The sequence below is a fragment of the Homarus americanus genome, unplaced genomic scaffold (genome assembly GCF_018991925.1).
Source record: "Homarus americanus isolate GMGI-L3 unplaced genomic scaffold, GMGI_Hamer_2.0 scaffold367, whole genome shotgun sequence".
NCBI classification, from domain to species: Eukaryota; Metazoa; Arthropoda; class Malacostraca; order Decapoda; family Nephropidae; genus Homarus; species Homarus americanus.
The window spans coordinates 3,038,599-3,053,872 of NW_024743709.1; the positions used below are offsets into that span (position 1 = coordinate 3,038,599).

The 15,274-nt window shown below is 37.8% G+C and overlaps 2 protein-coding genes across 2 annotated transcripts in view; one reads left to right on the forward strand and one right to left on the reverse strand.

Moving 5' to 3' along the window:
• LOC121877373 (programmed cell death protein 2-like) lies at positions 1-6,229 on the reverse strand. Its single transcript, XM_042383109.1, has 7 exons — positions 5,863-6,229; positions 3,791-3,951; positions 2,870-3,182; positions 2,336-2,497; positions 1,943-2,098; positions 1,325-1,449; positions 1-591 (listed from the first exon to the last, which is right to left on the reverse strand). The coding sequence occupies exons 1-7, from the start codon at positions 5,968-5,970 to the stop codon at positions 324-326; spliced, it is 1,293 nt and encodes a 430-aa protein (XP_042239043.1). The 5' UTR covers positions 5,971-6,229; the 3' UTR covers positions 1-323.
• A 7,552-nt stretch (positions 6,230-13,781) lies between these two features.
• The window catches only part of LOC121877444 (progestin and adipoQ receptor family member 4-like), a 64,024-nt gene continuing 62,531 nt past the window's right edge, over positions 13,782-15,274 (forward strand). Inside the window, exon 1 of the mRNA XM_042383209.1 lies at positions 13,782-14,307. Coding sequence (XP_042239143.1) covers positions 13,956-14,307 — 352 coding nt within the window. The 5' untranslated portion in view covers positions 13,782-13,955. The remainder of the gene's footprint in view (positions 14,308-15,274) is intronic.

Below are 15,274 nucleotides of genomic sequence, written 5' to 3' on the forward strand. Positions count from 1 at the left end.
ATATATATATATATATATACTGTACTTGTGTTGGTCTTATTCCAAATCACTGATCCACCCTTGGATAAGTAATCTTTAATGTTTAAAATGATCATCAAACTCAGGCTCCTTCAGTTTAAAGCTTCTTATTCTCTTTCATATAAATTTAAACTTTCGGTGAACAAATACAATTGTAGTCAATCATGAAAAAAATAAAGTTGATTTAGTAGGGAGTGATAAATTCTAGCAAACCTCACTGGGCTCACTAAAATATATTGGTGATTAATAAATACCCGGTACAGAGGCTAAACGCCATATCTCGGGATACTGACAACAAAATCTCTTTATATCACTTCACACTGGACAACTATTGCTTCTTGTTTTACAATGTCTTTTTCATTCCAACATGAAGCAGAACACGTAAACACAGCAACGCTCCCAAACTCAAGTGGCGTACCCTGGACACCCGGCACTCTGAGATGGAGGACGAGCTGGGGTGTGATCTGCATCTCAAAGACCATACTCCCTCCACAACACGGACACTTGGTTGCCACATCACTTGCTCCTGGTGGGCGTAACCAAAGTGGCGATGCACCTTCTTCCCGGCAGTACCTGTAATGATTTTTTTTTTTTTTACCTTTCATGCCTATTGACTGTTTATAATCTACCGTACAGGAAAATTTAGTGAGGAAATTTTAGAGACAAAAATCAATGACAAATGCCAAGAATCAGTAGTATCAGAGGTGTAGGAGGTAGTAGTAGTGGGAGGTGTAGGAGGAAATTTGATTCATGTAAGGAAGACATTCTAGATGAGGAATGAGGTGAGTGTGTGTGAATAATCAAAAGATTAAGTGAAAGTACGATAAAGGTGAGGCAATGATATATAATGTCCTCACGATAGTTTAACATACAGGAACACCCCAGTTAATGAACGACCTTAGGGCCCCAAGAACATGTTTGTGCAGCAGTTGTTTTGGAACCCGAAAGCTACTGATAATTACACATAGTAACAATGTAAATATGGGAGTGGGGTACAGAGAGAGGAGGAAGACCACCAGCATCACAGAGAGAAATAACAGAACAATATAATAAAGACAGAGTAGATGGGGGGATAAGGGGGATGGAGAGGGCTATGGAGGTATTCAATGGCAGGGCAGCTTGATGGATCTTCTAGTGGCCTACCCCTCAGATGGGAGGTCCCTGCAGGTGTGAGGTATTGTATATAAGAAGAATTTTAAAGTAATGGCTTAATAGACAACAAATATGGATTCCCTAATCAAAATGCATCAAACCATATTAAGATTTGAAAATAAAGGAATCCAGGGGCTTTTTTTTCTATGCATACCTGAGGATCTGCTGTGGACTACGAGAAATTCGCTTTTTGAACTTGTGAAGAAGAACGTCTCCATGGATGGCGATGTCCTTTTCATACACTCCGTCCCCCTTCCCGTCAGCTCCTGCAGCAATTTCCTGCAAGATCAACACCAGTTCATTAACCCCTTGGTCGTGTGATATCATTAATTATCAGCTGTATTCCCAAGGGGTGTCAATTCTCCAGTTAAATATGAAACGGGTATCTGGTCATTTTTTTTTTTCCGGGCAAAATCATAAAGTTTTCGTATCCCTCATTATTATTTTCTAAACACAACATCTGAGGGTGAAATATTTATGGATTCCTCATTTCATGTAACAATTCTACATCAAATCCTGTTAAAAATATATTAAAAAGCACATCTAGCATTAGAAGCAAAATATTTTCTTACATAAATACAAAAATTAATGATTTATTTAAGTTTGGGTAAAATGTCAACCAAAAATATGTTGTGTCATGTCCTTTGATTTCAGGTTAAGTAAAAAAAAACAATACAACCAAGTTTATACTGTATTTGTGCTATACTGTAAGGATAAGAGAGAGAAGTAATAGCATCCACCAGAATACTTAATGCATTAAATCAGTCCATACCTCCTCTCTGAAGTCATGTCCAGTTGTGTGTGTATAACGCAACAATAACTCCCTTTCATGTTCTGAGAAAGCAACATCCTCCGGGGGTTCAACATCGCTGACCATGAAGAACGGGCTGAAGGTCACATCTGCATTAGCATCAATTTGGGCCGCTTCCTGTAAATAAAACAGATCAGATATAATCATATTTACTGGACATCTCCTGTTGAAGTCATTCATTTACAGTACAACACAGAACAAGAATTAATAAACTGACACACACAAGCCACAAATGCCAATCATATTAAAAAAAGATGAAGAATGTCTTGGAAAAGTGTTGCAGAAGCTCACACTAGAAAATATGAGGTATAACAGCTAGAAAGAACAAACAACAGTAACCGAGCATACATATACCTGGAATAATGCAGGAATATCTGTTGTTGGTTGCTCAGGAGTATCCACTGCTATCATGTCACCTTCAGGACCCTCAATCACTGCAGTTGCCTCTACACCCTCACCCTCACACCCCACTATACCCACAGCACCACAAACTGCCTCATTGGCATTGGCATCATCCTGAAAAGAGCAAATGTGTTTCTTTATTATTCTATGAGTTATAAATCATTACACTTGGCATAAATTTATAAGTCTCGTCAGCCTTTATTGAAAGTACTGTACTGCAACCTCAGAATATTTGGAATATATCTGGTAAGGTTAGAGGAATAACTAAATTGATCCAGGATTTTAACATTTACCGGAACACGCCTACATCAAAAAGCATGTTTTGTGTAAGTGCTATATTTTAGGATGTGCAATAAATGGGGACCTAAAAATCAGACTTTATTTCTACTGATTTTTAGAATCCTATTTATTTCATGTCCTAAAATATAGTAATCAATTAGAGTTCTCAAAAAAGAAGAAGAAAATAAGACCCTGTATAAAACCAACCTCAATAATATTCAGTTTGCTCTCCATCTTTTGTGCAACTTCGGTAATAGAGGTTGTGTTGGAGTTCATGTTATTTAGGTTACTCCTCCCCCCTCCAGTCTTTGCCATGTTGTCCAGGTACAGCTGTGATGATGAGGCCAAGTTGTAGTTATCAGCGTTGCCATTACCGTCATTATCATTGCCTCCCCAGTCGTGCTCGTCCTGGAACCAACTTTCTCCGCCGTACGAGGACACGGAGGGTGGACACTTGGAAGGAGGGACAGAGGTTCTCACAGCAGCAAGGTCTAGGACTTGACTTCGTAAACAAGTCCAACTGACGGAAAATGCATACAAATTATTAAAAAAAAAAAAAAATTGAATGCCTATCAATAAATTTTTTCCATTATAATCTACCTGTATTAGTGTCTCGTCCAATAAGGATGTTATTGTTCGTGGTTATATACAGGTGATTACCGTAGTTGTTTGCCGATTGTTGATTTAATTTGTATATTACATGAGTTAGCTCTTTTTCTTTAAATTAATTTAAACAGTTGTTATAGCTAATAACAATCACATTTTGACACCATTTTTTCCTTAAGGAATACAAACTTTCAACTTTCACACGGTCAAGATGGTCACCCAGATTGTGCAGATGTGTATTTATGTTCTACTGTACCTGTGCACTGTTCATCATTTTCAATGAGTTTTTCTTTACTATTATTTCTACAGGTCATATGGTATTTTCCCCCAAATTAGTATTACTGTACTGTACTCAAGTTCTTAACTGTACTGTACTGTATGTATGTACATTAGGTAAATTTTATGAATAAGTTACAAGACATAATGAACAACCAATTAATATTCTCTCAACTGAAACAAGGAAATGGAGATAGTACTGTACTGTACTTTACAGTATAAACCATTTCTGGAACATTTTCATACCTGTGTTGGCGATTCCAGCACTCCTGAGTTACACATGCAAATACATAAAGTGTTCGGTGATGCACAGCTCCTTCCAAAGGTGAATACACTTGAACTACCAGTGACTGTCTTCGACCACAGCGCTTACATATTGGAATCTCGCAGCCACTTATGCACCAATCCTGAAGTGAAGAAGATAATGTAAAGAATTATAAGGTACGGGACTGTGCTATACACTATACTAAACATACCAATAATACTTAAAAAAAATATTATTTGACGTAACATTCTTAGAAAAAGTACCGTACCGTACCGTGCGTGCAGGGTGAGGGGGGGGGTATTGCTAGGGAGTCAGCAGAGGTAGCACCACAGCTGGTCTGCTTTGCTATGGCAAGAATTAAGGCCAAGCAGCCAGTGTCTATGCAAATGGCAGTTGTGTTAAACTTTCATCCACTATAGTCAAACCCCCCTAACCCTCTCCTTACCACTCCAGGCCTAGTTGTAAGCTATGTTATGGTTATTTATCAACTTGTAATTTCAAGTACATATATGTAATTTTCTTTTTTTAACCATGTTACATGCACACACAATTAATATCTAAGAGAAATATCAATAATATTAGGTTTTTTAACACTTACGTTAGTAGAAGAGATGGCTGGGCACACGGGGATGGGGGGTTGGTTCCAAGGCAGAGGACAGATATTGGCCCTCACCTGTATCACTATCCACCACAGAGGCTTGCAGGGCCTCTTTGTCAAACCCCTCAAAGCCCATATCCTCACTATCACTGACTTGGGCTGGCTGTGGTGGGTGGTGGGTGAAGAACTCGGTAATGTTTTGTTGACTGGACAAGTAAGGTTAAACAGACCAATCACAGCGCTCGGCGGAGGGGGTGTGTGGGTGGTAAGGGTACGTGGCCCAATCACAGTCCGAAACGTCATCTGACGTCAGCGGTGACGTAAGAGCGACCTAGTTCGCAGCTTGTTGGAGCCGCTTCCCGCGTAAATTCAATAATGTACCATGTAACTAATAATTGGCGCGCCTGGACAGGTGCCGCGTAAATGACCAACCGCGTTCCTGTATAAGAAATCCGCATAAACCGAGACTACGGTATATTGTATACACAAAAATATGAAATTATGTTTCCTATAAAAATATTTTAAATGCATGAAGTAGAATGTGATGGTGTTGGCAGCTAACGATGGTCACACTTTCTCAGTGATGGTAGGGGAACCTGGCTAATGCACTTGTACTGTATACTCTTATCCCATACAGTACCTATAATACTATACCACCCACAACCAACATAAATTTTCAGCTCTGACAAATACAGACTGTATACAGTTTTCAATATCACGTCTGTATTCAAGTTTAATAATATATTGTTAAGTTAGGTTTTGGGGTGGAAATTCACTGGGCATCACATTTAAGTTTATAAAATGGGTTTCTGGAATGCACCTCAGACTTTGAACATGGGATGCTAATGGGGAAAATGGGTAGTTTGGCAAGAATTCACCCAAATGAACACCTTTTTTCAGGACAAAATGTCACTCGTTATGTGGGACCTTTCTGTATTTTAGTGTTTGGAGAATTTTATATTATTTCACTGCCCTAAACACAGATAATACACGAGGGAGTCATCATGGCAACACTAATACATTATTTTCAACATTTCATCAACCTGATAATGAAAATGACCATCGAAAAAAATCCATCATAAAACTATAAGTAACATAACCAAAGTTTACCTAAACTTATTAACAAAAGTGACAAAGAAATGCAATAAAATTAACAATCATACAATTACCAGACACCATAATATGTTCTCTGTAGATGTCACATTATAACATCAATTATGACTATGACAACACGTCTGGTTGTTAGTCTCTATTACAAGAAAGTTTATTCACAAAAATCTGTTGTCCACCACAAAACAAACCATTAACAGTGTTGTATATAAATCTTTCCTCGTCAGGTTCACACTGCTCTGAAATAATCACACATTTTACCAAGATGGATACAACAAAAATACTAAAATTAGTTCAACAGACACCTTGGCTTTGAAGACTGCCACAACAACATTTAAAACTTACTGGTATTCCTCCAATTTTGCTGATGGAGAAATTGGCCATTTGCTGATTCCTGGAGGTGATCTGTTCGTCTACAAACCCCAGTAGGACCTGGTGAGGCTTCGATGCCATTGTTACACTTGTGTTTTTCTCGACGAGAACTGCAGCTTAAAACTCAATCTCAATCACCTCTACAGTAATGTCATTGTTGCTGAGCTTCCCTCTCACCACAAGCAGACGATACGTCAATAAATTCCGCCGCTCGGGAACTCTGGTTTAACACGGATGTAGAGTTCAGGCTGAGTTTTGATTGGCTATTAGCAGCAGAACGCCAATGACCAACGTTCTTATTGGATATCGATTTTGGAGCAGTTTCGTGCGCATGAGCTCGTTATGCTGTTGAAAATTTTTAAAGCTTTTTTCGGAAATTATGTACCGTTTCACTTTTATTTAATAGTTAGAGAAAATGTATTTTATATCATTATAAAGAGGTATTAAAAGTAATTTGAATGAATAATAAATTTAATAAATGCTTTTATCAGTTGCTGTGTGCACGTGCTTATCAGTCTTCAAGCAAATAAAGCAAAGTATTTAAACCCGTGGAGTTATGCACCATTTGGATCAGATCTTTCGGTATAAGAAAATTGATGCAGGGTATTAGTAACAAATTATTACTAACAATTGTAACTGGTGTCCTATATACTGTAAATATCGTTATTTTATCCATGAAATAATAATATTGATATTATTTTCGAGGCAAATTAATATTTCTTTCGACGCTTGTCCAACTATAAGCATGATCTTTGCACTGATTGTTTAGTATCTAGTACAATTTCTAGTACCTGTTTTGTCTTGGATGTTTCCACATCAAAAGTTAGTATAGATGTTAATGTTAAGAATTTACCACGTAGGCTGCCAACCTATTTTTCTTATGCAGAAAACATTAACTCTTCGTTAGTAAATAACTCAAATTAACCAATATATTTAGGAGTTTGGTTTAGTTGTTCATAATACCTGTAAAAAATAATAATTTAGGAACTCTGTTCGTAGTATATTTCTAACATTATATATTTTCAGGGCGCTCTGTTAATGTTTATTATCTTTCCCTGCAGGCATCTTTAATTATTTAACCGCAAGCACACAATACAATCGGAGAAATAATACATGCAAATTTTTCAGTTTGTGATGTTAATGAAGAGAAACAGAATTTTATCTACAAATTAATAGCAGGGAGAGCTTGGGTGATGATGTGGGGTTTCGTGATGTTGTCTCACACTCAGGATGGGTTGGAGAAAGGAAACTCACAATGCGTTCTCTGCACAAATATTGTATTGAATGTACAGTGCAGCTTGGTGCTGGGAAGCTGCTGCGTGGTTAGAAGCTTGGAGTAGACAGAGCTGGTTGGTGAGGAGCTTTCTGAGAGGAGGTGTTGAATGCTGCATGGCTGTAGATAGAAATAGGGCGTTCACGACGAGGTCAGGTCTTATATAACGGAGGTAGGCGTGGCTTGATAGCTGACCTCGCTAGTAGCCGACCTTAGACCACGAGGCATTGGCTGGGGAACCCGAAAAGGGATCGGCTAGTCAGCGACAAACGGTAGTTGTAGTTGTAATTTCCACTACAATGACGTCAAATGTTTCATAATGACATCCCTTTAACCTCATTACCGAACCACTGAATCCCCAACGAAGATAATACAGCTGAAGTATTAAGATATAAAAGCCTAATCGTGGTCATTATTAATTATAATTATGTCAGTTATAATTATTATTATAAAATATATTAAACAATTGGCCTAGACTTGGTAGATATTCCTCTCAGAATTACAAGTTATATCTGTCAATATCCAACTGAATTATTGTACACTCTCTCTCAAGTGGATAAATGTACACAGTTATTGGGTTCACACGTATCGACTCGGGCTCTGAGGAGTTTGTTTTTGTCAGTGTGTTGTTTTTGCTACCGTTTGAAATCAGTAGACGTGTGTGGAGATGTTGACAGTGATAGGAGGAATTGACAGTGGCAGTGTTATGTGAAGGTGACAGTGACAAGTGAATGTGATAGGAGCGGCTGACAGTGACAAGAGGAAGTGGCAGTGTTGTGTGAAGGTGATGGTGACAAGTGAAGGTGACATGAACAGCTGGCCGTAACAGGAAGAGCTGGCATTGACAGGTGAACGTAACAGGAGAAACTTAACGTAGACAGGAGAAAATAACAGCTCACAAAAACATCTGCCAGTGACAGGAACAGTTGACAGGAAGAATTTGACATCAGTCAATGAGGAGTCAGGAGGTCATGTCAGGACTATTGAGTGGAGCTGACGTCTTTTTTGTCAGCTTCTGCATGACGTCTCACTGTATACAGGTAAGTTACGGCTAATAACAGTAACTGTAACCTTTATTTGCTTGTGTGTCAAGATGTTGTTTACTTTATCAATCTATCTATTTATCTATCACTTCTACTTGATGTTAAATTAGGTTAGATTAGATTAGGTTTGGGTATGTTACGTTAGATTGGGATAAATTAAATAATGTTATGATGTTATGTTATGTTAGATTAGTTTAAGTTATGTTTAGTTAGATTTAGATCAGTTGGGTTTAGATTAAGTAAGATGAGGTTAGGTTAGAAAAAAATCGATATAATGTTGATATTATTATAACCTAACCTAACCAAAATCAAACCTAACCTAACCTAACTAAATATAGCTTTACATACTTTCAATATTGAGGACAATGCTTCCTCGTGTTTCCCACTGGTCTATGAGAAACTAACACATATAAAGTAGTACATGAAATTCCTGGGTTCACGTGAATTTGTGTGTGAGATCCCCGAGAACATTGAGTGCGACTGAGGATGAAACAAGGATTCTGGGTACTGCTGAGATTGTCCAGTTGTGTGTAGACCTACGTTGAGAAGCGTCTGGGGCACATGATGATCTATGAATTGTGTATAAAGTGATAAATGGAAGTACAGTATTATTGAAGATATACAATATGAATACAGAGAAACTATTACGAATCACTCATTGCTGCACTATGAACGAAGCTACGTGTAAGCCAATTATGGATTTTGATAAGTGACTGTATGGTGAATGGATTCAGGAAAAAACAAATTGTGGATTTCCCTACGTCATAAAACTCGGTTAAGTGTTTGGGTACAGAAGGGTCCAGAGATAGTGAAGGTTACAAGGTATCGGAACAATAACAGAGTATCAGCTAAGCCAATAAGATGTTCTATTTATATATATTATTATTAAGGTAGATATCACTCTCTGTCTCCTGTTGTAATTCCTAGATTGCGCGGCCGTTTTAAAATTCTTCAACGCATAACACCCGTAAATGTAAATATGAAATAGCAATCAAAGATATTGTTATATGTGTTACATTTACTACTACAAGGAAGAACTGTTACATCTGCTACACATTGAGTGATTTTTATGTCCATAACCAATACTGAGTTATTGATAGTTGCTGAATTATGGCAACGATCCTGTGAGTTGAAGTGAACATTAATTAGTTTCTGCAAATGATTCGTTCACTGCCCAGGGTGTGACAGGACGTGACTGCAGTTGTTGTGACTTCTCATCAATCAACATCCTGTTAACAAAATTCTTTCGTATGGCGTGAGTAACCCCCAGTTACCAGCACCGCCCCCCCCCCCCCTAGTGATGACACATCTCCGGTCATGAAAGATGGTCTCAGTATTCTGAGGTATGGTGTGGTGGATGAACTAGTGTAACCAGGAGCGGTAGTTTGCTGTTCTCTTAAATTTCGTGGACATTGATCAAGTCACCGGACCTTGGAATCAGCTGTTTCTCCTGTGAGTGACACACGCAAGTCTACGGGATTGCGGCAACAATTTCACATTTTGATGAAATTCTAGAAAGGATTCTTCAATCAAGCATCAAGCGTCTTAATTAAGCAACATATTGTTTTCTATTTAATTAGTTTAAATTTCAAATTGAACGAATAAAATAATTATTTACACATTATATTAGCCGAATCCATAGTTAGAGAGTAAAATCTTCATGCATGTACAAAAGTAGACGGGTGCGATATAAAACATGTTCTGAGTTTAAGGGAATATCCACTGTGCGATGTATACAATAGCGTAATCTGGCAGTAATTAGTGGTATGTCCTTAGTTGTTGAAGGGCATTAATAACATTATAACGTCAGCTCCATTGTGTTATTTTTTTCAGTTTCCATACGGACACACTGTTCTTAAGCAAATCAATTTCTTTAATCTAGTTTATTTATTTTTTCACAACATCCACTGAGTACAAATTCGCCCCGTGCCAAACTAACTGAGTTTATTTCTGTAGTCTTGGCTGGTACCTACAGTACTTGTAAGTCGTGTATTTGCATTCTAATTTTAAGTGATTAGTTTTTTCGTGTCTTGTGAATCCAGTTTATTCGTGTTAGAAACAGGAGAAAATAGTTGTAGTGGTGGTATTATTAGTTGTAGTTGTTGTTGGAGAAGTAGCAAAGGTAATTTTTTTATGGTGGTGATAATAGTTCTTGTTGGAAGACGTAACAATGGTGATATCGTTATAGTTGTTAGAAGAGAAGTAGTGGTAGTAGTAATGATGACAATAGTAGTAGTAGCAGCAGCAATGGTAATAGTGGTAGTAGTAGTAATGATAATAATATTAATAATAGTAGCAGTAATGGTAATAGTGGTAGTAGTAGTAATGATAATAATAATAATAATAGTAGCAGTAATGGTAATAGTGGTAGTAGTAGTAATGATAATAATAATAATAATAGTAGCAGTAATGGTAATAGTGGTAGTAGTAGTAGTTGTAATGATAATAATAATAGTAGCAGTAATGGTAATAGTGGTAGTAGTAGTAGTAGTGATAATAATAATAATAATAGTAGCAGTAATGGTAATAGTGGTAGTAGTAGTAGTAGTAGTAATGATAATCGTAATAGCAGCATTAACACCACAACACCACCACCACCAATAACAGCAGCAGGTGTGCAGACTCAGGTGGGCGAGTGGCCAAGTCTACCTGGGTATTGTATTATCCAGACCCAGTAATACGTGGTGACTCCTCTCACCTTACCTCCTTGTGTCTCAATACAACTGTTATCGTTTTTATCTTTATTTTTATCGTCATTATTATAAGCACCATCATTAATCCTTAATACCATCATATACCTGGTCATGTGACGGCATTATACCTTGGCATCAACACCGTTATCAGAAGTGGCACCGTCAACCCAACCTATCTTGGCTCTCCACGCCAGCAGGTAGATTACGTTGATGGCAGGTGCTCGTGTTGGCACTAAAACCACGTTGGACCTTGACGCGATTTGTTTGTCACTTGTTTTTGTTTTTTAGGGGGTGGGGTGGGATCGGGAGGGGGGGTAGTTGAGTTCATTCATATATCAACTTTGGGTCCGGATTTTCAAGGATTTCTCAGATTTTTACGGATTTTCTGCTAGTATTTTTTTTTAAGGATTTTGTTGTTTTGGATTCGAGGATTTCCAGGATACTAAAAGATTCCCAGGATATTAAAATATTTCCTAATTATTCATTTAATTTCAGGATTCTCAGGGATTTCCAGAATATTTTAAGAATAAGCAAGATTCGTGTGTCTGTGGGAACTATTGGTGTGTACGCTTGTTTGGTGACGTGTGTGTATGTGTGTTGGAACGCTTGACCGAGTTCCCTCTTGAGTCATTAAAGATTACCCTGAAGACGTCTTACTTCCGGGTTCAACATTACACTTCTTCATTATTACGGCGTAAATATTTCACATAACGTCTTTTACAGTATATTGAGGCAAAAACATCTCCTTTACCTAAGTCTGAAATATACCAGGTTCGTCGGTAAGGCTGAGGAGGAGATGAACCAGCAGAATCGATCAGTTAATGGCTAGGCTAGGAAGAGACGCGGGTATATTATCTGTGGGTTCCTTTATGTTATTTATTCTGTGAGGATGGACGAATAGAAAAACAATTCTTCTTATTCTAGGATATACAAAACCATTTATTTCTCGTAACCTCTGACTTCAGGTGTCTATATTCTTATATTTGTATCGGATGTAACAAAGGAAAGGAGATAGAATGATGTAAAACTGAAGTGCAGAAAACGAAAGGAGGAGAGGGTTAAAGGAATCTCATTAATCCATATTACGTCTTAAAGTTATATTAAATTACTCAAGGTCTCGTTAAATCTCTCTGGGTTATTTTCTGTTTCTTGTTATTTTCTGTTTCTTAGAAGAGACAAATTACACTTGATCAAGATGGAAATTTACCTTCGTCTATTCTGGAGGAAATAATATTCGTATTAAGGCGGTTATTAGACTCCGGGTTAAGCCAAGATAGCGTGGGTGATTCACTTACCAAATTGACGAACGCTGATACTGAAGCCTATTAAGAAACAGACCTTTTAGGAAATTAAAGATTATGTAAAGGAAAAGTAATGTAAGAATGAGGCTATTGTATTATGTTGCATTAGTATTTAATGGGTGAAGTGTTGAGAAGTGAAATAATCAGCTGTAGACAAACTTTAATTAACTAAAGATTTAATAATAATAATAATAATAATAATAATAATAATAATAATAATAATAATAATAATCTTCAAAACATAGTATGTTACATTTCTGTTATACCAGAGCCAATAAGCTAGACAGCCGTGTGTGTGTGTGAAACAATAATAACTAAACAATTGGCTAGATATACTAGTGAATCTCAGATTACATTGTAGATAACGGTAGATCAAAGTTTTAGAAATATAAATAAATTAAAATATAAGATATTCGTGAGCAGTGTGGGCACAAGCCACTTCTGTCCCCAGGTGATGCAATTACCATGTTGACGACAATTCCAGCAGCGACAGCCAGCCCAGAATTACAATGAACCCGCATTAAACAGTCATATATCCAGGAGCCTGAGAGTTATGTCCGCCGCCACCAATTTTATTGTTATGTAAAGATCCTTCATGACAGATTTGAGACACGAGGAGCAATCACGGTGGAGATCTTTCTCTTTTAATTTGTAATTGTTGATAACTACCCTCCTTTCACACACACACAAAACACACACATATATATATATATATATATATATATATATATATATATATATATATATATATATATATATATATATATATATATATATATATACCCAAAGTATAATGCTCCTACAATTTTAAAAAGGGTATTACAACGACAGGCTACAAAATAAATGTCACGAGTCTTGAAACAAACTTTCCATAAATAATGTGAAACTTAATTCGCCTAACGTGTACCTTGTTGAAGTTGCGGTTCGCGTCAGTAAACGTACATTGATCGTGCAACGTAAATTAATAGTCGGTAAAGTAAGCGTATGGCTGTTCAGATTTGTGAGGGAGATCTTCCATTAGCTAGATAAAATTGTTTACTTGGTGTACCTTACAATGAACCGGTGTGGCTGACTGACGTAATATTTTGGCGGGGTCATGCGCGCCCTGGCACTGTCGGGGGTCATGCGCGCCCTGGCACTGTCGACCCCAACATCGATCCAACAGCTGACTGGCGCGCGTTGCCAGGTGTCGCTTGAGCGCCCGAGTAGATCGATATTTTTTTCTGCGGTTGTACACAATTTTTCGATATTATTATATAACAGTTGATATAGCTAGAGTATACGAAATAGTTTTTAATAAATAGTATTTAGATGAGAACTTTAATATCAGTTTTACAGCGTGTTAAACGAGATACCGGCAAATGACACTTGCCAAGCTGCAATAGACGAATATCTTTGTATAATGTTTTTTTTTTCATAGGTAAAAATTATGGAAAATTAAATCTAACAAGCTTTACTACTTGAGGAATATTTACACAAAAAATACGATCAAGGTCAATGGTAAAAAAGGCGAGAGGGCAAGTGTAGTAGGAACGTGCCAAGCCTCGCGTCTCTCTGCTCATTTGTTTCCTTCTTATTGCTGCCTCCGTCCGTACAGCGCCGCAGTATCGCGCTCCTCGGCTAGTAGAACTTACGCTCCATTCACTGCTCACTGGAAAGGTGCCGCAGTGACTATACGGGTCCCATTATTTTGTATTAATGGGCAAACTGTGATATATTTTTTCTTCTTAAGACGTAAACTTACCAAGATAACAAAATGTCAGAAATTGGTGTAAGCAACCCCAGTGGTAGCGGGGTTGCCGATGCCGGCGCCAAGGCCGACAGTATGGTCAGACAAAGAACAGTACCTGAAAGTTGTGACCAGAATTGCTCACAAATACACAATGGAGTTATTGTATCTGGCGAAAATTCAACGCTGGAGAATGCCTCGAGCCAGTGTTCCTTACACGTGTGGTCGAAGAAAGCTCTCCTCAACAGAAAAGACATCCCCAAACACCTGCAGTTCAACCCATACATTGAGACTGGATACCGGCCGCTGCTGTCTGTGTGGGGCTGCGTCATGAGCCTCTTCTACTTCCACAATGAGACCATCAACATCATCACTCATGGTAATAACACTTTATCCAATATATGTGTGGTGGGTACGAGGAGGGAGGGGAGGAGAGAGGTCAATGCTCCGGGGTTGGTAACGCTTGTCAACATTACAGTGTTACCAAAAAGTACCTAGGCGTGGGTTTGGTTCACGTGTTGTGCATAAACATTCACAGGACGTAATCAGTTAAAAATAAAAAAATAAATTTCTTAAAGAGCTCATATGCACAGTGCTGCCACAGCGTTCGTGATGGTGTGGTTGTGGTCTGCTAAAGGTGCTGGATTCAAATTTTTCCTTCGTCAAAGATGTCCCCTGTTAACGATATCTATTAGCCATGACATGGTTCTCCAGCGAGGAAATTCAACGTTCTTCAATGATTTTACGAACCATTCATGTCGAATAATGATTAAAAGCAAACTGTAAATGAAAGCAAAATCGATAATAACAAATCCAAGTTTAATGGGACTTAAATTGTTATGTAATCATTCATGTGCAAGATGTCAAGGCAGAATGGGTTAGGTATTTAGCAAGGTCTTCTCGTTATCGTCAAACTCCACGTGTTGAAATGGAGACTTTATCTATCTACAATATACTGAGTGGTATTTACCTGTTTGATGATTACGGGGTATCTGTTGAAGTGTTTGTTATGCCAGAGAGTGTAATGTGAATATTGGTCGACGAGGCTACACCCCATGTCGATATGAATCAATTTTTCAATACAGGAAGTACATTTGCATACTTTAATGACGGCACACGTACATTATCTGATTAGTTTCGCTTAATGTGTGCTATATTATGCCTAATTAAACATATATACTGGCTAAACTAAACCAGTTATAACTACCCGCGTCATTTCCATAGTGCTACTTACATACTTATCCTCTTGAGTTCTGTCGTATACATACTACTCTAACTGGGTTCTGTCGTATACATACTGCTCTAACTGGGTTCTGTCGTATACATACTACTCTAACTGGGTTCTG